The sequence below is a fragment of the Halichoerus grypus genome, chromosome 4 (genome assembly GCF_964656455.1).
Source record: "Halichoerus grypus chromosome 4, mHalGry1.hap1.1, whole genome shotgun sequence".
Classification (NCBI taxonomy): domain Eukaryota; kingdom Metazoa; phylum Chordata; class Mammalia; order Carnivora; family Phocidae; genus Halichoerus; species Halichoerus grypus.
In genome coordinates this window covers 78,701,801-78,725,116 of record NC_135715.1, presented here as the reverse complement: position 1 = coordinate 78,725,116, position 23,316 = coordinate 78,701,801, and the positions used below count along the sequence as shown (strand labels likewise).

The following is a 23,316-nucleotide window of genomic DNA, read 5'->3' as shown; positions in this document are numbered from 1 at the left end:
TACTTTGGACTCAGTATAAGCAAACTTTATGGATTGGATTAAAGAATGTTCAGGTCCAGAAATTTTATTGAAGTTGTCTACAATCCCTTGCAAGTAAAATTTTTTGAGCATTTTTAAAAACCTTCCAATTTTCTTTGTATAGTTGAAAAAGCTAAGACCAAAATAAAATTTATTCTACACATCCATGGAGGATACCAAGAAAGACAAGGCATGGCCCCCATCTACAGAAGCTTATAAGGATACTATCGGTGATGGTGATGATGATGATGATGATATCACCTGAAGGATAGGAGGAAATGCAGACTTGATTTCTTTTTTAACGATAGCTAGGATTCCATAATCCTGAATCAGCAAGGACAACTGAGTCACCACTACCCTAAAACAAGCACTTCACACCCATAGAGGAGACTGCCTTCTGACAAAACACAGAAATATGCTTCCACAATGCCTAGCCAATGAGCCTGGATATCTCCAGACCTCGGACACTCTGCTTTCCTAAGACCCAGGTCACAGAGTCTCAACCCTGGAACCCAACTTTTGATCTGGATCAGGTTCCTTGTTTGGCAGTAAACCTTCCCTCAGTACTTCATCTTTGCTTCCAGAATCATTACTTCTCCTTAACAAAAGAAAATAAGGTTAGAAAGGCAGGTGAGGTCCAGGAAATGGAGGGTTTTGACTGTAGATGGAGTAAATACCTGCAAAATCATGACAAAATTAATAGGAATAGAAACTGGAGGTTGTGCTTATACCTAGAAAGTGGTAAACTTGACACAACTGTTAGATATCCCTCTGAAATCTCCAGTTAAGTGACGCTTTTTTTTTAACTGAAAAACTCGATTATGGATGAAAAATCCAAAAGACATTTGAAGAGTTATGGTAAAATGTGGATAATTCTAAAGATTTATGCCAATCGACTCAATTATTAGGCTCTTCTTTGTTGTATACATTAAGAATTTTTGGTAGTAGTAAGATTTTAGAGCTAGATTTAAAGTAGAAGGAATGATCCAGGATGAGAGAGAGAGGAAATCAAAAGGGAAAGAGAGAAAATCAACCAAGTGCTTTGTACTAGCTGTATGACTATCATACTTGAGTGGTATGTAGCCAATGTCACCAATTTTATTTTATTTTTTAAAGATTTTACTTATTTATTTGAGAGAGAGTGCAAGCATGCACATGCAGAGTGGGGGTAGGGGAAGAGGAAGAGGGAGAAGCAGACTTCCTACTGAGCAGGGAGCCAGACTTGGGGCTCAGTGATCCCGAGAGCCCAGGATGGTGATCTGAGCTGAAGGCAGATGCTTAACCCACTTACCCACCCAGGCCCCCTCATTAATTTTGTTTTTATATGTGCCTTTGAGTTGGGTTACTTTACCATTAGCAGGCAAAGAACTTGCCTTTTCAACCTTGAAAAGTTGTAAGTTGTGATAATGTTCAGTCATAGACTGTTTGGCTAATTCCTCTTTGGCAAAGAATATACTATGAAATTAATGGTTGGCCTTTAATGGACACTTCCTAGTTATAAATTAGAATCTTAGGTTAAACTGTGCTTTATTTATTTCAGATGCTACCCTTGAGGCATGTGATAGTGTGGGTACAACTTCAAATGCCTCCTGCCTCCTTGTATATTACATATTAATTTCGACTTGTTAATGACTATAGTTTTTGTGTTGTGAAGGGAATGGGACTCTTTCATTATGGTAATTTACAGTCCAATGTCCATTTATTTCAGAACAGATTGAAATTATCAGCAGGTTAAAGTTAATTTGTAACTCACAAGTAAGAAATCTTACAAGTCCCAGCACAAAGTGTGATATTTATTTAAACTGTGAGTACAGGGTCTATCTGCAATTTAGTATCTAAATATCCTTCCCAAAGTCCATGAGGATGATTTCTCCAGACTTGATTGGTTCCAGTTGGAAAAACAGTGTTTTTCATACTAAGGAATATGAATCTCATTTAAGTGGCTCTAAAGGGAGAGAGTACAGTACATTTGATGTAGAATATGTAAAATTAGGCCTACTCACTCTTTCTTGCACTTTTCAACACAAAGTGAGCCCCTGATAAAACATCCAGGTAGGAGTATGGGTTGCTGCTGTGTCAAACAGCAAAAGAAAAAGAGGCTCTGGAACTTCAGTGATCATATTTTCAAAGTACTGAGCGGTGATTATCTTCCTAATAAATATAAAAGGGATTATATGTTTTACTCGTCAGGTCATTAGCCCTAGGAAATAACTGGTCTGTTATTTGAAAAATGAGGGGAAAAATTTTCAGTCTGCATTTTCAGGCTAATTTGCTTTTAACTTTTAGGGTAGAAAAGAATCATGGTAATTTTAAATATTTCACAAGCAATGATGCATTTCGTGGTATTTTTCTGGGAAGAATAGGTGAAAGGTTGTCACAGTGCCTAAATTACTTATCAGATAAATCAAGTTTTGTTGTACTGGGGTGGGAATCCAGTGGTGAGCAGCAATATGGGGTTGACTTGGGTAAACTTTTACAAATAAGTAGTAAACTATGAAACTGTGCTATGTGCCCTCATAGTGGAAGATCAACATACTACAGGCATACACAGGACCTAACATAAACCAGCTGTTAGGGACTGAACTATGTCCCCCCAAATTCATATGTTGAAGCCCTGACCCCTAGTATCTCAGAATGTGACTGCATTTGGTTAGTGGTCGCTTCAGCAGCACATATACTATAATTGGAATGATATGGAGATTAGCATGGCCCCTGCACAAGGTTGACATACAAATTCATGAAGTGATCCATATTAAAACAAAAAAAAAGGGGTAATTAGGTTAAAATGAGGCCTTTAGGGTGGGTTTTAGTCTAATCTGACTGGTGTCTTTACAAGAAGGGGTTAGGACACACAGAGACACACCAGGGGTGCCATGCACAGAGGGACAACCACGCGAAGCAGCAGCAAGAGGGCAGATGCGTGCAAACGAGGGAAAGAGACCCAGCAGAAACCAACCCTGCTGACACCTTGATCATGGACTTCCAACATCCAGAACTCTGAGAAAATAAATTTCTGTTGTTTAAACCACCCAGCCTGGGGTATTTTGTTTCGGTAGCCCTAGCAAACTAATACACCAAGGATTAGGGAAGGCATCCTGGAGAAAGGGGTGGCTCAGTTAAGAGGACTGTAGAAAGGCCATTTTAGAAAAAAAAGAAACAAAAATGGGCGCCTGGGTGGCTCAGTCAGTTAAGCATCTGCCTTCAGCTCAGGTCATGAACTTAGGGTCCTGGGATCGAGCCCTGTGTTGGGCTCCCTGCTCAGCGAGGAGTCTGCTTCTCCCTCTTCCTCCGCCCCTCCCCCCTGCTCATGCTCTCTCTCTCTTTTTCTCTCTCAGGTAAATAAATAATTTCTTAAAAAAAAAAAAGAAAGAAAAGGAAAAACAAAACAGCTTATGTAATGGCCTAGACGTGAGAGAGATCATGATACCTTCCAGTGGCTTGAAAGATGTTAAGTATAGCCTGGGGCATAATGTGCAAGTGAGGAAGGCAAAAAAAAAGGAGAAATGTCATGGACATTAGTCACTTTTGGCTGTCTAACACCTGAACACCCTTTCCATTTTAGGAGAATCCCAAAATCAGCAGGAGAAACCTCAAAGGGAGCAGATATCCTGTCTTTGAGCTCCTGGAACCTGGTATACCAACCTAAAGCCAGTCAGCTCATGTTCCCATCTGGGACTTTGATTCTGGTTGGAGGAAAATGAAGGGCAAGATGGTTAGAAATAGTTCATGGTGCCTAGAACCCAGTATCCAGTGGTAAGGCAGAACATGCCAGAAACAACAGAATATAGCTAGGTGACATCAAGTGTCCAATGACAAGATGGCAGGACTTAAGTGGAGGGCAAGTATTAAGGTATCAGATGAGAGGTGCCAGGGTGCCTGGGTGGCTCAGTTGGTTGTGTCTGCCTTTGGCTCAGGTCATGATCGCAGGAGCCTGGGACCAAGCCCCACATCGGGCTCCCTGCTCAGCAGGGGGGTCTGCTTCTCCCTCTGCCTCTCCCCGCCTGGCTTGTGCTCTCTTGTTCACTCTCCCTGTCTCAAATAAATAAAATCTTAAAAAAAAAATGACAGATGCCTACAGCAGCAGACTATAAGGTAACCAACTTGTTCTGGTTTGCCCAGGATTTTCCTGATTTTATCATTGAAAATCCCACATCCTGGGAATTCCCTCAGTCCTGAGCAAACTTTGAGGGTTGCTCTCCATAATTTAGGCAGCTTGTTCCTCTGATTTGATTTTGTCTGTGCCTTACCTCCCTGAGTTTCTTTTGTTTTTCCAAACCTTATTCCTTAGCCTCTCTGACAATTCTGTAAGTTACCTAATACCTTTTTTAAAAACTCCTTTTCTGCTTAAGTTAGCATGAATTGGTTTTTCTTGGCTGCAGCAAAGAATCCTGAGTACTGAGACTGTGAAGGCCTTATAAGTCACGTTATGAGTTTAGACTTTGTCCAGAGGTCAAGGCAGAGTGGGGAGGGAGGGCACCAAAAGGTTCTAAGCAGGGAATACTGTGATCAGCTTTTCACTTAAGGATGATCACTTTGACGACAGTGTAACAATAAATTGAAAGAGAGTGAAGACTAAAGAGGAAGCAGCAAGAAAAATTAGGAAGTTATGGTAACCTGACAGACAAGAGAAGATGGTTGCCCAGACCCTCTAGGTATTAGGGAGATGGAGGGAAGAGGAATGACTGGAGAGAAATGTAGCCGGCTAGATAGATAGCATTACTGATGGATGACAGACAACAGAGACCTTTAGGAGTACTGACCCCACGACAGTGAGAGCATCTAGCCAAACCCCAAAACCAGACTGAACATACCCACCCTCAACCACCCTCCACTGAATAAATGTCCACAAGGCTGGTGCCCACTTGCTCCTGGGTACCAGCCCCTGCTGATGACCTGCAACCGCCATCAACAGCTGGCCATGAAGAAAGGGAACATTGCACCTCTCTTTCAGTTTCCAGAAGAATTCTGTAAGGACTATGTGCCCAAGCCCTCCCAGAGAGTGTCCAGTCTAAAGCCATCCCCTCTCACATCCCTGTTGTCCTTGGTCACTACCCGGACAGCAAGTCATTCCTGTCAGCAGCCATACCCTGGCCCAACCCTTCCCCAAGTCCACTGGAATTTTTGTCCTGTGTTGATGGTTTCCCCACATCTTCAACCTCTTTCTTCTTCTTCTTCTTCTTTTTTTAAGATCTTATTTATTTATTTGACAGAGAGAGACCCAGTGAGAGAGGGAACACAAGCAGGGGGAGTGGGGGAGAGAGAAGCAGGCTTCCCGCTGAGCAGGGAGCCCGATGCAGGGCTTGATCCCAGGACCCTGAGATCATGACCTGAGCCAAAGGCAGACGCCCAACGACTGAGCCACCCAGGCGCCCCCTTCAAACTCTTTCCCCAGTATTCTCTCACCTCTCTGCTCTTAAATGGGGAAAACTGGCTGTTCTCCAAGGACACTGCTTCCCATGAAGGCCTCTCAGGTTACTTTCTCACTGCTCAGGGATCTCAGAGTCAGGAAGTAGGGTTAGTAGCTTCTCCTTGGCTTCCCCACACTGCTTTCAGACCATCAGTTCCCCACCCTCTTGCAACCCTTCTGTGGCTGTGAATCTCAAGCCATCTGGTATACCTTTTTTCAAACCTCTTCCAACTTTCTCCTTGCTCTCCCTCATTTATTTGCCACCTGACTCAGTATACCTTAGTCCAGTGACCTCAACTCTGGACTCCGAATCCCAAACGGTTCCCTCCAGATCACACCTATCATCAAATCCTGGACCTTATTACCATCTCAAAACTGTACTACTTCCATCAACACTCATTCAGAAAGCCTACTCTCCAATCTGTTGAAGTAACCTTACTGCAACTGTTCCTCTGACCTCATCAGCACTTCTAACCTAACTCCTCTACTTTCCTCCTATTCATTAGCTCCCTTTAGTTCAGTTCCCCTTTTATTTATATTAAATTTCATGTCTACTGTTAAAACTCTTTTTTTCCCTCTGCCCTTTCTTTGCAACTGCCTAAAAAATTCTAACCCTGGATGAATCCCACCATTGCCTTTTTTATGTCTGTACTTAGTGAAGATCCAGCAGAGAAAATGGGACCACGAGAGTGCTCATCATAACAAGTGCCCTCCTTAATAACCATCACCCATTTATCCCATCCCCCACCCACCTCCCTCCGTCAACTCTCAGTTTGTTCTCTATTGTTAAGGGTCTCTTATGTTTTTTTTTTGTCTTTCTTTTTTTTTCCCCTTCCCATATGTTCATCTGTTTTGTTTCTTTTTTTTTTTTTAAGATTTTATTTATTTATTTGACAGAGAGAGATAAAGCAGAGAAGGAACACAAGCAGGGGGAGTAGGAGGCTTCCCATGGAGAAGCAGGCTTCCCGTGGAGCAGAGAGCCCAATGAGAGGCTCGATCCCAGGACCCTGGGATCATGACCTGAGCTGAAGGCAGACGCTTAATGACTGAGCCACCCAGGTGCCCCATCTGTTTTGTTTATTAAATTCCACATATGAGTGAAATCATATGGTATTTGTCTTTCTCTGACTGACTTATTTTGCTTAGCATAATACACTCTAGCTCCATCCATGTTGTTGCAAATGTCAAGACTTCATTCTTTCTGATGGCTAAGTAATATTCCATTATGTATATATACCACATCTTCTTGATCCATTCATCAGTCAATGGACATTTGAGCTCTTTCCATAGTTTGGCTATTGTTGATCAAAATCTTTAAATCATGAGTTTCTGAGGCTAAGTTTTAGGCTCTCTTTTCTCATCCTTCCACACCTTCCTCCCCAGGAATAATCTCATGCACTCTCAGGCTTCTGCTCCATCAATTTTTGGGAGCCGTGAATTCCAAATGTATATCTCCAGATGGAATCTCTTCTCTGAGCTTTACATCTTTATATACAGTTGCCTACTCAAACATCTCTATTTGCACATTTTACAGACATCTGAAACTCAACATGTTCATGTTCAAAATTAAACTTATTTTCTCTCAAATCTGCTTCTCCCATAGTGTTCTCCATATTAATTAGTGGCACTAGAGTTTTTCCCCGATTGCTTATGCTAAACGTAAGATTCATGCTTGTTGCTTGTTTCTCATTCACCCCTGCCTCTATATGTAAGTAATCACAAGCCCTGGCAATTTATTCAATAAATAATAATTTTTTTAAAAGATTTTATTTATTTATTTGACAGAGAGAGACACAGCGAGAGAGGGAACACAAGCAGGGGGAGTGGGAGAGGGAGGAGCAGGCTTCCCACAGAGCAGGGAGCCCGATGCGGGGGCTCGATCCCAGGACCCTGGGATCATGACCTGAGCTGAAGGCAGACGCTTAACGACAGAGCCACCCAGGCGCTCCCATCAATAAATAATTATTGAGTGCCAACTATTTTCAGGCACTTCCCTAGGTACTAGAGTATAGTCTACAACAAAAAAGATAAAACTCTGTTCTCTGTGGAGCTTTTATTTGAGAAATACAAGCTATGTGACCCCAACATTTTGTCTGTCAATTATGAGTGTATGTTCAGTAAGTGACATCTACATTACAATATTTAAAATGAAGGAGATGATTGATCACTCTCTGGGTAAGTAATATCATGCTTATAGAGCAACCAAGTATAAAGGAACTTGAATTTCTTTCCAATAAAAATATTTTTTGAGAGAGCTAGAAATCTATAGAATTTTAGAGCTGTAGATAATTTTATAGAATTATAGAGCTAGAAATTTATAGAAATTTAGGCCTGGAGACCTAAAAAGAGAACAAAAATTGTCTAATATATTGAAGTGCAACAACTTGAGAGAAGAGCTGTACAGTGTTCCCTAATTAATTCAACAAATATGTAATAAATACATGCTTTCAGCTAGGCATTGTAGCTAGATACTATCAAAAACTGTGTAAGAGTTTACCCTCTTTCCAAACTAACAATCTAACACAGTTTCATAAATGCTGGCAGAAAGTACCCGAACCAAAGGACTTTATTCTTCACAGCACAGCAAGCAGCCTGAGCTTCATATTCCTTTCAGTTCTCCTTGCCTCCCCAAGTCCCATGATGGTAGGCCAGGTGGATGCTGCACATGCAATGGGTTTGTGTCACAGCTGAGGAGCCCTGAACTTAGGAAACTTTAATCTTTTATAATGGACTGCAGGCCAAAGTGCCCAAGCTTTGCCTCAGAGGGAGATATTATCTTTAATATACTGGATAGCAACAAACCTGCCTTTTGCACTGGAGGGAGACAACCATCTCAATGGTCCAAACTGTTCCCTATACAAACATCCTTGAAGAAATAGTTCTATTGGTCAGAGTTCTCCACGGAAAGAGAACCAAAAGAATGCATGTATTAAGATTTATTTTAAGGAATTGGCTCCTGCAGTTGTGGGACTGCCAAATCCAAAATCTGTAGGGCAGGACCACAGGCTGGGGACCTAGGGAAGGGCTGATGTGGCAGCTGGGGTCTGAAGGCAGCCTGGAGGCAGAATTCTCTCCTCCTCCAGGGACATCAGTCTTTTCTCATAAGTCTTTTAACTGATTGGATGAGGCCCACCTACATGATGGAGGGTAATCTGCTGTACTCAAAGTCTACCGGTTTTTTTTTTTTTTTGTAAAGATTTTATTTATTTGACAGAGACAAAGACAGCAAGAGAGGGAACACAAGCAGGGGGAGTGGGAGAGGGAGAAGCAGGCTTCCCACCAAGCAGAGAGCCCAATGCAGGGCTCAATCCCAGGTCCCTGGGATCATGACCTGAGCGGAAGGCAGACGCTTAACGACTGGGCCACCCAGGCGCCCCTCAAAGTCTACTGTTTTAATTGTTAATTGTGTCTTTAAAAATCCTCACAGCAACATCTGTACCAGTGTTTTACAAAAAAAACTAAGTACTATGGACTAGTCCAGCTGACTCATTAAATTAAAACACAATAGTCCAGAGATTCATAAAAAATTGTTCCCCCTCATTTTTCCTCAAGATAACCTTGTGAATAATGATAATTAAAACACTATATTGACATACATATAATGTATTAAAAATATGTCTCCCAACATGTACTTAATGTTTGAAACTCGTTAATTATTGGTGTCTAGACTTACCCTGCATGACTCCCATTAATCTTCAAAATCTAAAACAAACTTCAATGATATTAAACAATTATGAATTTCTCATTCATACTGTGCATTTATTTTTAGTATGAACCTGGTTCTAGCTGCTTGGGACACAAAGTTTCAGTTCCTGCCCTTTAAGACACTCACCAGACGAGGATACATTAAGTGCTTGGATAAGGCGTACACAGGGTGCTGTGGGAACACCTAGACATGAGGAAGGAGGGAAGAAGGAGCCGGTGCCTCCGAGACAGGCATCTCATCTGAGCAACTCTACAGGGTGACCAAAGGGAGTCAATGATTACACGAATCTCGGGCTTGCAGGCTCACATCAGTGTGATGGCTACAGGAGATACTTTATAGTAACCTAGTACCATCCCGGGTAATCCTCCTGGCTGATTTCATCAGGATTTATAAACCGTCGGGTTTCTTTCCTTCGCACCAAATAGAGGCCGCGCACTGCGTACCCCTACCGTGCTCCGGCCACACACAAGCCGTCCCCGCCTCCACTCGGGTCCAGCTCTGGGCCCGCGCCGCCCGGCCACGCCCCCGCCCGGCCGCAATCCTCTCCCGCCCCACCCCCACTTTCTCCCCCACCCCCCCGCGCTCTGGCGCGGAGCACTGTGGGAGCCGCTTCCTTGGATTCCGCGCGTGGCAACGACTTGGGCGCCGCGCTCTGGCCTCCACGGGCTCTTCGCAGATTTCTCGAGAAAGCCGCGTCGTACCCCGCTACACCCGCGCTCTCCCTGCTCCCCCTCGCCGCGAGGTAGGAGAAGGGCCCGGGGGCGAGGAGTGCCTCGGGCCGGCGCGGGGCGGGGGTTTGGTTTGCGGAGGGGCTCTACCTGCCCACCGGCGCTTCCTTCCGTACCGCCTGGGGCTGGCCGCGGCCTGCAGGCCCCACGTCTGTCCACCCTGAAACGCGGGCGTTGGTTCGCAAACGTTGATCCCCGTAGTCGGCGAGTTTGTGTTACTCCTCTAAGCAGGGCTGGGCAGTGCTGCTCCGCACCGGATGGCTGTCCCAAATCAGTAACACTGCAGCCGGGAAATTCGAACCCAGCTGAGACCTCTCCACCAGCTCTTGCATTTCATAGCAGATACACTGAACAGTCATCTTTATTTTTGTGTGTTCTGTAAAGCTTTTGAAATTTTCTAATAAAACGTTTAATTCATGAAATATGAGAGAACACAACAGAAGGCATAAACCTGTACTCAGCCTCAAAAAGATGAAACAAAATTCCAAAGACTTGACGTATTGTTTTTCCAGGATTCTTTCGAGGGCTAAAATCCCACTTTCCTTTTCTGCTTGTGACCTTTTGAGGCATCTTGGATGTAGACTGTTCAACTATCCCACTGACTAGTGGGAGAGTATCATAAAAAAAACCAAAAAAAAACCTTTCCCATTTTTAAAAAAGATGTTACTGGCACTTAATTTATATTAGTGTCATCCCCAGATCGTTGCAACACGAATGGGTTGTTATGTGTATGAACTGCTTTTGAAACCTTGGGGAATCCAGAGAACCGAAGTTGTAGTATTTGCTCTGTCACCCATACTTCACTTTTCCTGGCCTCGCTTTCTGCATCTCTAAGATTAATTTGCTCACTCGATGTCTGTTCAGCAATAGTCTCAGATGTAAGCTAATTTCATTGTGGTTGCCACCAGCAAGAAGGATATCTAGTTCTAAAAGTCGCTTTTTTTTCATAACATGCATGTAAGTTGAACTGACCGAAATGGGGCTCATAATAAGAAAGTTCTCAAAGTGTGGTTCTCAGACCAGCACACTGTATGAAATGCATACTGTAAAGGAATAGAGGGGATGATGATGACTCCCACCCAGGATTTAATGAATCACAAACTCTGCTGGTGGGGGAGTAACAATCTATTTTAATAAGCCCTTCAGTTTCTCAGACACGCTGAGGTTTGAGAACCACTGGTATAGCATTCTCTGAGCTAAAGCTTTTAAGTTAAAATATTTTCTTTATCTTATACCAGTGACTTTTATTTTTCAAATTTTTATTTCTTGAAGTATAGTTGACATATATATTATGTTTGAGCTGTGCAACATAGTGATTTGAAATTTATATACATTACAGAATGATCACCACAATAAATCTAGTTACCATCTGTCACCAAAGTTATTACAATATTATGACTATGGTCTCTATGCTGTAATTTACATCCTCATGACATTTATTTTATAACTGGGAGTTTGTATCCTGGTGACTTTTAATACTTTTGGTGGTGTGTGAAGTGAACATTTCTATCTGATTGACATTTTCTCTCATAGTTTTCATCTCTAAAAAGTAATGAAATATTAACTCAAAAGACCTAAGTGTAAGAGCTAAAACTGTAAAGCTCTTAAAAGAAAACAGGTGTAAATCTTCTTGATCTGGGATTAGGCAGTGGTTTTTTTTTTTTTAGATGTGACACTAAAAGCACAAGCAACCAAGGAAAAAAATGGAGAAATTGTATATGATCAAAATTCAAAGGACATCTCAAGGGGTACTATTGAGAAAATGAAAGGGCAGCGCATAGGATGGGATAAAAATATATGCAAATCAATCTGATAAGGTCTAGTATTCAGAATGTATAAAGGATTTTTATAACTCAGATAAGACAACCTAATTTTTAAAAATGGACAAAGCATCTGAGCAGACATTTCTCCAAAGAGATAAACGATGGTCAATAAGTATACGAAAAGATACTCAGCATCATTAGTCATCAAGGAAATGCAAATCAAAACCACAAAGATACCATTATATACCCATTAGAATGGCAATAATCAAAAAGAGGGGCAATAACAAGTGTTGGCTAGGTCATGGAGAAATTGGAACCTTCACACATTGCTGGTGGAATATAAAATGTGCAGCCACTTTGGAGTCTAACAGCTTTTCCAAGAATTAAACGTAGAGTTGCCATATGCCCCAACAATGCCATTCCTAGGTATACACTCAATAGAATTGAAAATTTAGGTCCACACTAAATGCACACAAATGTTCATAGCAGTATTATTGATAATAACCGTAAAGTGAAACAATCCAAATGTCCTTTAACTAATAGATAAAATATTCAACCATAAAAAGGAATGAAGTACTGGGGCGCCTGGTTGGCTCAGTTGTTAAGCATCTGCCTTTGGCTCAGGTCCTGATCCCAGGGTCCTGGGATCGAGCCCCACATTGGGCTCCCTGCTCCGCGGGAAGCCTGCTTCTCCCTCTCCCACTCTCCCTGCTTGTGTTCCCCTCTCGCTATGTATCTCTCTGTCAAATAAATAAAAAAATCTTTAAAAAAAAAAAAAGGAATGAAGTACTGATGCGTGCTACAACATAGATGAACCTTGAAAACATTATGCTAAGTGAAAGAAGCCAGACATAAAAGGCTACATATTTGATGATTCCATATAAAATGTCCAGAATTGGCAAATCCATGGAGACAAAGTAGATTAGTGCCATAGGCTAGGTGGAGGGAGGAATGAAGAGTAACTGCTAAAAGGGTCTCAGATTTCTTTATGGGTTGATGAAAATGTTCTGGAATTAGATAGTGGTGGTGGTTGCGCAACCTTGTGAGTATACTAAAAACCACTGAATTGTACACCTTAAAAAGGTAAATTTTATGTATATGTGAATTATATAAAAAATTAGTAATTTTATATTTCACGTAAAAAATTTTTTTAAAGGTTACAAGTAGCCACATAGGTTTGGCATTATACTGAGCAATAAGATTAAGCTGAAATTTTTGTCAGAATTTACTGGCACAGTTAACATTGTACAAGCTTTAAAGAAAATATGTATTTTAAGATAAAGTAGTTCAATACTGCATTTCTTGGGTAGCTAGCCTGCCTCCTCCCCCAAATTGCCTAAAATATTTTTCAATTTGAATGATTACTTGTCCAAGAATTCTTCCCGAATTCTCTAGTAATTACTGCATTTACTTACAGTATATGTATACCGTAATTGTATTTTTCTCTGACATCTGTTTTTTCTGTCTTGCACTTTTTCTTCAACATTTTATTATGGAAATTTTCAAATGTACAGTAAAGCTTAAAGAATTTTACAGTGAATGTCATACCTGCAACATAGATTCTACCATTAACATTTTTCTGTACTTGCTTTATCACAAACCTATTCATTTATCCATATTATTTTTATGCACATCAAACTAAATTACAGATATTAAGCTTTCCCTTAAATGCATAATAATTATAGTTTGCTATTTATTTACAGTTTTTCTTTCAAGAAAAAATGTACAATGAAAAGAAAAATTTCAAGTATGCATTTGTTGAGTTTTTACAAGTGCGTATACCAGTATAACCCAAACCCCTGTCAGGATATAGAATATTTACCACCCTAGAAAATTCTATAATCATGTACTTTTCCATTCAGTCTCCAGTCCCAATGCCTAAAAAGCAACCACTGTTCCGATTGTTTTCCACAATAGTTTTGCCTGTCCTAGAATTTTAAATGAATGAAATGATACATAAGGTACAGTTTTGTGAGGCTTATTTCACTCAACATAATTCTTCCATATTATGTGTGTCAGCAGTGCATTATTTTTTATTGCTGAATAATACTTGGTTGCATAAATATGCCACATTTGCTTATCCATTGTGTTGATAGGCATCTGGTCTGTTTCTAGTTTTTGGCTGTAAAGAATAAAGCTCCTGTGAACATTCTTATATAAATACTTTTGTGGACCAGTGTTTTCATTTCTCTCAGGTAAATACTTGGAGTGGTGTTGCTGGGTCATAAGAAATAAATGTTAATTTTATGAAACTGCCAGACTTTTTTTCCAAAATTGTACCATATTACACCCCCAATAACAGTGTATGACTATTTAGATTACTCCATATTCTTGCTGACCTTTTGTGTTGTTGGTTTTTTAAATTTAACCATTGTAGTGGGTGTGTAGTAGTTTCTGCATTGCGTTATAATTGACATATGTTCTTCATTTGATACTAAGCTCTTTGAAAATAAGGGCAACCAACTGTACTTCTCTCGAGTGCCTGTCACTGTCCTTTTAATGTAATAGGTGCAGAATAAATTTGAAATGAGAGCAATGAATGAATGTTTTGACACCTAGTTTTGAGAATTTGATGTGACAAAATTTTAAGTCATAAAAATATGTAGCAGTAAATTTGACCAGAAAGGTTGTTAAGTAGTTATATTTTATTTCAATTAAGAATTATTTCATATACCAAGAACGTATTTACACTGCCAATTTTTCATAGGTACAAATGATGCAAAATGTACACCTGGCCCCAGAGACAGATGAAGATGATCTTTATTCTGGTTATAATGACTACAATCCAACCTATGATACTGAGGTAAAAAAAATAAATCTAGTTTTTTATGTTGGTCTTTGCTAACCAGCTGGTTCATGAAAACTTTGGATTTGACTGTTCTATTATGCTTTAGATCAAATAAACTGGTTAAAAGCCTAGAAAAGTGCTAGGCTTTGTACTAACTTCTAATAATACTAATTTCAGCAAAAGGGAAAATCATGAGAAAGGTTATGTAAACAAATTAGGATCAATTATATACTTGTATTTTCCAACACTAGGTATCTGAATGTGTAAGTAGAAAGATTTAAGTCACTCGAGGTATCTAAAACCAGTTTTTTTTAAATGCTATAAATTTGAAATGTCATATAGTGATTTTTTTCTTTTAATTATATGAGTATTTTATAGAAAACTTAGGAAATAGAAATACGTGTAAAGGAAAATTAAAATCACAGAAACAGTCACCATCCAGAAATAAATGTTAACATATAATGCTTATCTCACCAAACATTTCCCTATGTAAATTTATGTGTATCTCTATATATTTTTGGATAAAATGGTATCATTTATCATCCATTTATATCATCTATATCTACTTAAACTAAAGATGAAATTGTTATTAAGACAAATATTTGAATTTTTAAAAAAATATTTGAATATTTTAAATCTTTATATCATTGTGAGAGTTAGAGTTTCCAAACTGTAAAACAACAAAACAAAACTTTTTTTTATAAAGTTACCTTGAAATAGTGTGTGAAAAAAGTAAGGGTGAAGGATATGGTTGTTAATTTTTTTGCTAGTATATAATAATCAAATACTAGTATTTATAGGACTTTATATGAATTTAGGAAATCTTATTCTAGAGTTTTTTATATTGCTTTTAGTAATTTTTCAGTTGTTTTTTGCTCTGGAGAAAAATGGTAGTCTGTAAATGTGAGGCCTGGAAAGAAAACAAAGAAAATAGAAACCATTCACTTACTCTATATGAAATAAAAATCTAAGAGATATAATCATTTGTAGAAAATCCAAAATACAGAAGTTTGGAGAGAAATAAAATGATGTAAATCCTGTCACCCAAAGATCACCTATAGATTAATATAATTGATCACTTGACATTTTGCTGTATTCCTGTCTTTTAATACACACAAGTGTTTCCCTCCTTGTGTACACTGTGTATACACATAGATATGGTTATATAGACTCCTTTTTAAAAACATATTAAAACACGGGGCGCCTGGGTGGCTCAGTCGTTAAGCGTCGGGGCGCCTGGGTGGCTCAGTCATTAAGCATCTGCCTTCGGCTCAGGTCATGATCCCAGGTCCTGGGATTGAGCCCCGCATCGGGCTTCTTGGCTTCTTGGCTTCTTGCTCGGCGGGAAGCCTGCTTCTCCCTCTCCCACTCCCCCTGCTTGTGTTCCCTCGCTCGCTGTGTCTCTCTCTGTCAAATAAATAATAAAAATAAAATCTTTAAAAACATATTAAAACATAGGTGTTTTCCTAAGTTTGCATAGATTTTGAAAACCACTGAACCCTTCCCCTTTTTCCCAGTTTTAAAAGTTATATGTATAAAAAATGTACATGCTCATTGTTGAAAAAGAAATTACCCATAATCTCATCACTCCAAAATAACTACTGTTAACATTTTGTTGCGTTGTCTTTCTTTCATGCATAGATATATAGTTTTCTTTTAGCATGTTTGGAATTGAACTAGCATTTACTTGTTTGCTTTTTTACATTCAACTACATCATAAGCAATGTCTCACGATACTAAGAATTTTTTTTTTTTTTTTTAAAGATTTTATTTATTTGCGAGAGAGACAATGAGAGACAGAGAGCATGAGAGGGAGGAGGGTCAGAGGGAGAAGCAGACTCCCTGCTGAGCAGGGAGCCTGATGCGGGACTCGATCCCGGGACTCCAGGATCATGACCTGAGCCGAAGGCAGTCGCTTAACCAACTGAGCCACCCAGGCGCCCACGATACTAAGAATTTAAATACAGTTGAACAACATGGGGTTTAGGGACACTGACTCTCTTCCTTCCCCCCATGCAATCAAAAATCCACATATAACTTTTGACTCCCCCAAAATGTTAACTACTAATAGTCCACTGTTGACCAGAAGCCTTACTGATAACATCATCAATTAAGACATATTTTGTATCTTATATATATCATATACTGTATCCTTAAAATATCTTTTTAAAATTTTTTTCTGTATTTCTAAGCTGGATGGCTTGCAAGTTTTTTCAAATTGTCACAAGTCTTCAAAAATTTCTCTCTCTATATATATAGGGAAATTATATATGTATATATACACATATATAATTTTTAAAGATTTTATTTATTTATTTGACAGACACAGTGAGAGAGGGAAATTATTAAGAATTATAAGTGGGAGAGTGGGAAAGGGAGAAGCAGGGGGAATGGGAGAGGGAGAAGCAGGCTTCCCATGGAGCAGGGAGCCGAATGTGGGGCTCAGTCCCAGGACCCTGGAATCATAACCTGGGCCGAAGGCAGACGCTTAACTACTGAGCCACCCAGCGCCCCCCAGTATATTCACTGGGAAAAAAAATCCACATGTAAGTAGACCCACACAGTTCAAACCTGTGTTTTTCAAGGTCAACTGTTTAATTTTAATTGCTGCATTTTACTGAATATGTATAGATGATTAGAACTATTTTCAGATCATAGGATATTTATTTCTAGTTTTCTGCTGTTGTAAATAACAACTATGCAGTGAACAATTTTATGCAAAAATGATTTTCTGTATTTTGAGCAAGCATTTCCTTGGCTAGAGTCCCAGAAGTAGAATTAATAGATAATGAATATGATCAGTTTTAAAGCACCAGAGAAATTTCCTAACTTCTCAGGTCATCACAGTGTGGCTTCATTGTTTAATTCAAAGAGAATATTCAGACGCCAGACATAAAAATAAATTAAATAGTAAAATAAAAATGACGTTTGGTTTACCCACAGTTTTCTTATATCTTAATTAGTTGGAATAATAACAAGTTTCACATATAAATGAATTAATTGAAACATTTTCTAAGATATTCATAGATTATGCAAATTGCTAATAAAATCATGAACAAAGAAAAATTACAAAAGTTGTGTTAGTTTGGTATTTGTAATTAGAGAGTTTGTTGACAATTTTTAGTTTGTCATTTAGTTAGGATTCACTGAGTTGATTAAATAAAATTTTATTTATCGTTTAGGAATACTAGACTTCCTTTTCCTAAGGGATCTGCCAAAGTAGTATAATTAATGATGCTGAAGGTTGCCTTTGGCTTTGTACTTCATATGAAAGTTGCCTAGTTTCCATAACTAACCGAGGATTGTGTACTTACTAATTTTCTGTAGTTGATATGGAAGGTTATAAAGATTATTTTACGGTAAAAATCAAAGAATGCTTGGACATAATAAAATCACATTTAAAGTGCATTTTAGGGGCTCCTGGGTGGCTCAGTCATTAAGCGTCTGCCTTTGGCTTAGGTCATGATACCAAGGTCCTGGGATCTAGCCCCATATCGGGCTCCCTGCTCATTGGGAAGCCTGCTTCTCCCTCTCCCTCTGCCTGCTGCTCCCCCCCTGCTTGTGCTCTCTCTCTGTCAAATAAAATCTTTTTTTAAAAAGTGCATTTTATTAACATCCTGGTTATATAAACATTTTACTGTAATTGCAGAGGTTTTAAAAGTTAATTGATAGTGACTCTTTTTTAATTTGTTTGGTTTTTTTTTTTGACAATCAGCAAGTACATTTTTTCAGAAAGTAGACTGAAATAAATCAGAGGCAAATCTGACAGTTGCCCTAACGTCTGTACGAAGGGTTAGAGCCAGAGTTTGCGTTGGTGAAGGAGTAGGAAATAAAGGCTGGTTAGAAGGTTGGTGGTTGGCAAGACTGGGTGTTTTTGAGAGAGTCTAAAAATGGCATTTGTCCTGGAAACCCAGGAACATTTGTATCTTGCTCTTGACTAATACTACTTTCCTCACCTTTCCTGAGGAAGAATCTGAGTACATGCAGGAATCAGCAAAGCACAATAACATTTTACTTCAACTGAGGCTTTGGCCCCAAATGGGACAGCAGGTTGGACCCTGTGGAGCCTTCTGTTTGCTCAGCTCCAGTCTGAATTACAGACTTGACTTCTCCAGTGAAATGAAATGTCCTAAGGCTTTTTCAGGATGGGGCTAGTAACCATGGTCCCAGCATATGGAAGAAGAGAAGGGAGGGAGAGAGGACAGAGAGAAAGAGAGGGAGGGGGCGCCTGGGTGGCTCAGATGGTTAAGTGTCTGCCTTCGGCTCAGGTCATGATCTCCAGGTTCTGGGATCGAGCCCCATATCGGGCTCCTTGCTCAGCAGGGAGCCTGCCTCTCCCCCTGCTTGTGCTCTCTCTGTCCCTCTCTGTCTCTCTCTCTCAAATAAATAAATAAAATCTTAAAAAAAAGAGAGAGGGTGAGAAAGAGATGTGTTTCCCTGCTCTTACTGCTCTTGCTGTTTGGAAGAAGGAAGAAGAAAGGCCATATCCTTGTGTCCTTGATCTTTTAACCAGGCATAATGATACCACGCATTTAAACATGGCCAATAAAATACCTTACAGTTGACTGACATTACCAGTACTCCTCTTCCTAGACAAGAAAGGAAGCTTGACATTTGGGTAGCGTGACGGGGGAGCTTTGAGGACAGGAGTCCTTGAGCCACTACCTAGATATCAACAGATGGGGTAAGATGAATTATAGAGGATCATGAATACCAAACAGAAGACATTAAACTTATTTTTTTTAATTCTTCCTTCATATTGAATGTTAAATTTGCCTTTTCATTTTAGGAATTAGAGAATGACACAGCTTTTCAGCAAGCAGTGAGAACTAGTCATGGCAGAAGACTTCCAGTAAGTGAATTGTTTTTGTTGTTGTGGTAAAAAAACACATAAAATTTGCCATCTTAGCCACTTTTCATTTTATTTTTTAATTCTAGTTGTTAATACAGTGTTATATTAGTTTCAGGTGTAGCATATAGTGAATCAACAATTCCATATATCACCTGGTGCTCATCACAGCAAGTGCCCTCCTTAATCCCAAACACCTATTTCACCCATCCCTCCACCCACCTCTCCTCTGGTACCCATCAGTTTGTTCTCTATAGCTAAGAGTCTGTTTCTTGATTTGTCTTTCTTTTTTTCTCTTTGCTCATTTGTTTTGTTTCATAAATTCCACATATGAGTGAAATCAAATGACATTTGTCTTTCTCTTATTTTGTTTAGCTTTATACTCCCTAGCTCCATCCATTTCCTTGCAAATGGCAAGATTTCATTCCTTTTTATGAATGAATAATTTTCCATTTTATATATATACTACCTCTTCTTTATCCATTCATCAGTCGATGGACACTTGGGCTGCTTCCATAATTTGGCTATTGTAAATGATGCTATTGTAAACATATGGGTGCATGAATCCCTTTGAAGCAGTGTTTTTGTATTTTTTGGGTAAATACTCAGTAGTGCAATTGCTGGATCATAGGGTAGTTTTCTAACTTTTTGAGAAACCTTCATACTGTTTTCCACAGTGGTTGTACCAGTTTGCATTCCCACTAACAGTGCAAGGGTGTTTCTTTTTCTCCACATCCTCACCAACACCTGTTGTTTCTTGTGTTGTTGATTTTAGCCACTCTGACAGGGGTGAGGTGGTAGTTAATTGTAGTTTTGATTTGCATTCCCTCATGGTAAGCGATGATGATCATCTTTTCACGTGTCTGTTGGCCATCTGGATGTCTTCTTTGGAGAAATGTCTGTTCATGTCTTCTGTCTGTTTTTTAACTGGATTATTTGTTTTTTGGGTGTTGAGTTTTATAAGTTCTTTATATATTTTGGATAGTAACCCTTTATTGGATAGGTCATTTGCAAATATCTTCTCCCCTTCCAGAGGTTGACTTTTAGTTTTCTAGATTGTTTCCTTTGCCATGCAGAAGCTTTTTATTTTGATGTAGTCCCAGTAGTTTATTTTTGCTTTAATTTCCCTTGCCTTGGGACCTATCTAGGAAAAAGTTGCTATGGCCAGTGCCAGAGAAATTACTTCTTGTGCGTTCTTCAAGGACTTCTGTGGTTGTAGATCTCAAATTTAGGTTCTTAATCCATTTTGAGTTTATTTTGTGTATGGTGTAAGAGAATGGTACAGTTTCATTCTTTTGCATGTGGCTGTCCAGTTTTCCCAGCACCATTTATTGAAGAGACAATCTTTTTCCCGTTAGATATTCTTTTCCTGCTTTGTTGAAGATTAATTGACCATATAGTTGTGAGCTCATTTCTGGGTTTTCTATTCTGTTCCATTGATATACATGTCCATTTTTGTGCCAGGACCATAGTGTTTTGCTTACTACAGCTCTGTAACATACCTTGAAGTCTGGAATTGTGATGCCTCCACCTTTGCTTTACTTTTCCAAGATTGCTTTGGCTATTTGGGCTCTTTTGTGCTTCCATACAAATTTTGGGATTGTTTGTTCTTGTTCTGTGAAAAATGCTGTTGGGTTTGATAGGGATTGCATTAAATGTATAGATTGCTTTGGGTAGTACCAACATTTTAATGATATTTGTTCCTCTAATCCATGAGCATGGACTATCTTTCAATTTCTTTGTATCCTCTTCAGTTTCTTTCATCAGTGTTTGATAGTTTTCAGAGTACAGGTCTTTCACCACTTTGGTTAGGTTCATTCCTAGTTATCTTATTATTTTTGGTGGGATTGTAAATGGGATTGATTCCTTAATTTCTCTTTTTGCTGCTTCATTATAAAAACACAACAAATTTCTGTATGTTGATTTTGTGTCTTGTGACTATTGAATTTATCAGTTTTACCAGTGTTTTGGTGGAGTCTTTTGGGTTTTCTATGTAGAATATCATGTCATCTTCAAATAGTGAAAGTTTTACTTCTTCCTTGCTAATTTGGATGACTTTTATTTCTTTTTGTTGTGTGTTTGCTGTGGATAAGACTTCCAGTACATGCTTAATAAGAGTTGTGAGAGTGGACATCCCTGTCTTATTCCTGACTATAGATGAAAAGCTCTCAGTTTCTCCCGATTTAGGATGTTGTTAGCCGTGCGTTTTTCATGTATGGCCTTTATTATGTTGAAGTATGTTGCCTCTAAACATACTCTGTTGAGGATTTTTTATCAGGAATGCATGTTGTACTTTGTCAAATGCTTTTTTGCATCTATTAAAATGGTTACATGGTTTTTATCCTTTCTCTTATTAATGTAGTGTATCACATTGATTGATTTGAAATATTGAACCACCCTTGCAATCCAGGAATAAATCCCACTTGATCGTGGTGAATGGTATTTTTAATGTATTATTGGATTCAGTCTGCTAGTATTTTGTTGAGAACTTTTGCATCTGTGTTCCTCAGAGATATTGGCCTGTAGTTCTCTTTGTTAGTGTTGCCTTTATCTGGTTTTGGTATCAGGATAATGCTGACCTGTAGAATGAATTTGGAAGTTTTCCTTCCTTTTCCATTTTTTGGAATAGTTTGAGCTTTATGTGTTTGGTAGAATTTGCCTGGGAAGCCATCTGGTCCTGGAGTTTTATTCATAGGGAGTTTTTGGATTACTAATTCAATTTCTTGGCTGGCTATTGGTCTCTTCAAATTTTCTGTTTATTCCTGTTTCAGTTTTGGTAACTTATATGTTTTTAGGAATTTATCCATTTCTTCTACAAATATCTTTTGCAAATATCTTCTCCCCTTCCACAGGTTGTCCAATTTGTTGCTATATAGTTTTTCATAATATTCTCTTATAACTGTATTTCTGTAGTGTTGATTGTTATTTCTCCTCTGTCATTTGTGACTTGATTGATTTGAGTCCTTTCTTTTTTTTTCTTGATAAGCCTGGCTAGAGGTTTATCAATTTTATTAATTTTTTCAAAGAACCAACAATGGCTTCATTGATCTGTTCTTTTTTTAGTTTCTATGTCATTTATTTATGCTCTGATCTTTATTATTTCCTTCCTTCTGCTGGTTTATCCTTTGTTTATTGTTCTTTTTCTAGCTCCTTTCAGTGTAAGGATAGGTGGTTTATTTGAGATTTTTCTCTTGCTTCTTGAGGTAGGCCTTTATTGCTATATATTTCTGTCTTAGAACCACTTTTGCTGTATCCCAAAGGTTTTGGACTGTCGTGTTTTCATTTTCATTTGTTTGTATGTACTTTTTTATTCTTTTATGTCCTGTTTGACCCATTCACTGTTTAGTAGCATGGTATTTAACCTCCACGTATTGTGGTCTTTCCAGAGTTTTTCTTGTTGACTTCTAGATTCATAGCATTGTGGTCAGAAAAGGCACATGGTATGACTTCAGTCTTCTTGAATTGATTGAGGCCTGTTTTGTGGCCTAATATGTGATCTGTTTTGAAGAATGTTCTGTATGCACTTGAAAAGAATGTGTATTCTGCTGTTTCAGGATGGATTGTTCTAAATATATCTGTTAAATCCATCTGTTCCAGCATGTCATGAAAAGCTATTGTTTCCTTGTTGATTTTCTGTTTAGATGATCTGTCCATTGATGTAAGTGGGGTGTTATGGTCCCCTACTGTTACTGTATTATTATCAATTCGTTCCTTTGTGTTTGTTATTGTTTTATGTATTTGGGTGCTCCCATGTTGGGTGCAGAAATATTTATAATTGTTATATCTTCTTGTTGGATTGTCCCCTTTATTATTATATAGTGTCCTCCTTTGTCTCTTGTTACAGTCTTTGTTTTAAAATCTAGTTTGTCTAATGTAAGTGTTGCTACTCTGGCTTTTTTTTTTAAAGATTTCTATTTATTTGACAGAGAGATAGAGAGCACAAGTAGGCAGAGAGGCAGGCAGAGGGAGAGAGAGAAACAGGCTTCCTGCTGAGCAGGGAGCCTGATGCAGGGCTCGATCCCAGGACCTGAGCCAAAGGCAGGCGCCCCGCTACTCT

General features: G+C 38.9%; 1 protein-coding gene and 1 non-coding gene across 6 annotated transcripts in view; both read left to right on the top strand.

Moving 5' to 3' along the window:
• The first annotated feature begins 2,671 nt into the window (after positions 1–2,671).
• LOC118544731 (U6 spliceosomal RNA) lies at positions 2,672–2,775 on the top strand. The gene has a single exon (XR_004921743.1). It is a non-coding gene; the product is annotated as a U6 spliceosomal RNA (small nuclear RNA).
• Positions 2,776–9,717: 6,942 nt separating this feature from the next.
• IFT88 (intraflagellar transport 88) overlaps positions 9,718–23,316 on the top strand; it is a 149,215-nt gene continuing 135,616 nt past the window's right edge. For 3 of the 5 annotated variants that reach the window (XM_078070594.1, XM_078070592.1, XM_078070593.1), the window contains exons 1-3: positions 9,743–9,873; positions 14,330–14,425; positions 19,200–19,262. In XM_078070594.1, coding sequence (XP_077926720.1) covers positions 14,336–14,425; positions 19,200–19,262 — 153 coding nt within the window. In that variant the 5' untranslated portion in view covers positions 9,743–9,873; positions 14,330–14,335. Of the gene's footprint in view, positions 9,874–14,329; positions 14,426–19,199; positions 19,263–23,316 lie in introns of all 5 variants that reach the window. The other 2 variants (XM_036106633.2, XM_078070595.1) reach the window with 2 other exon arrangements.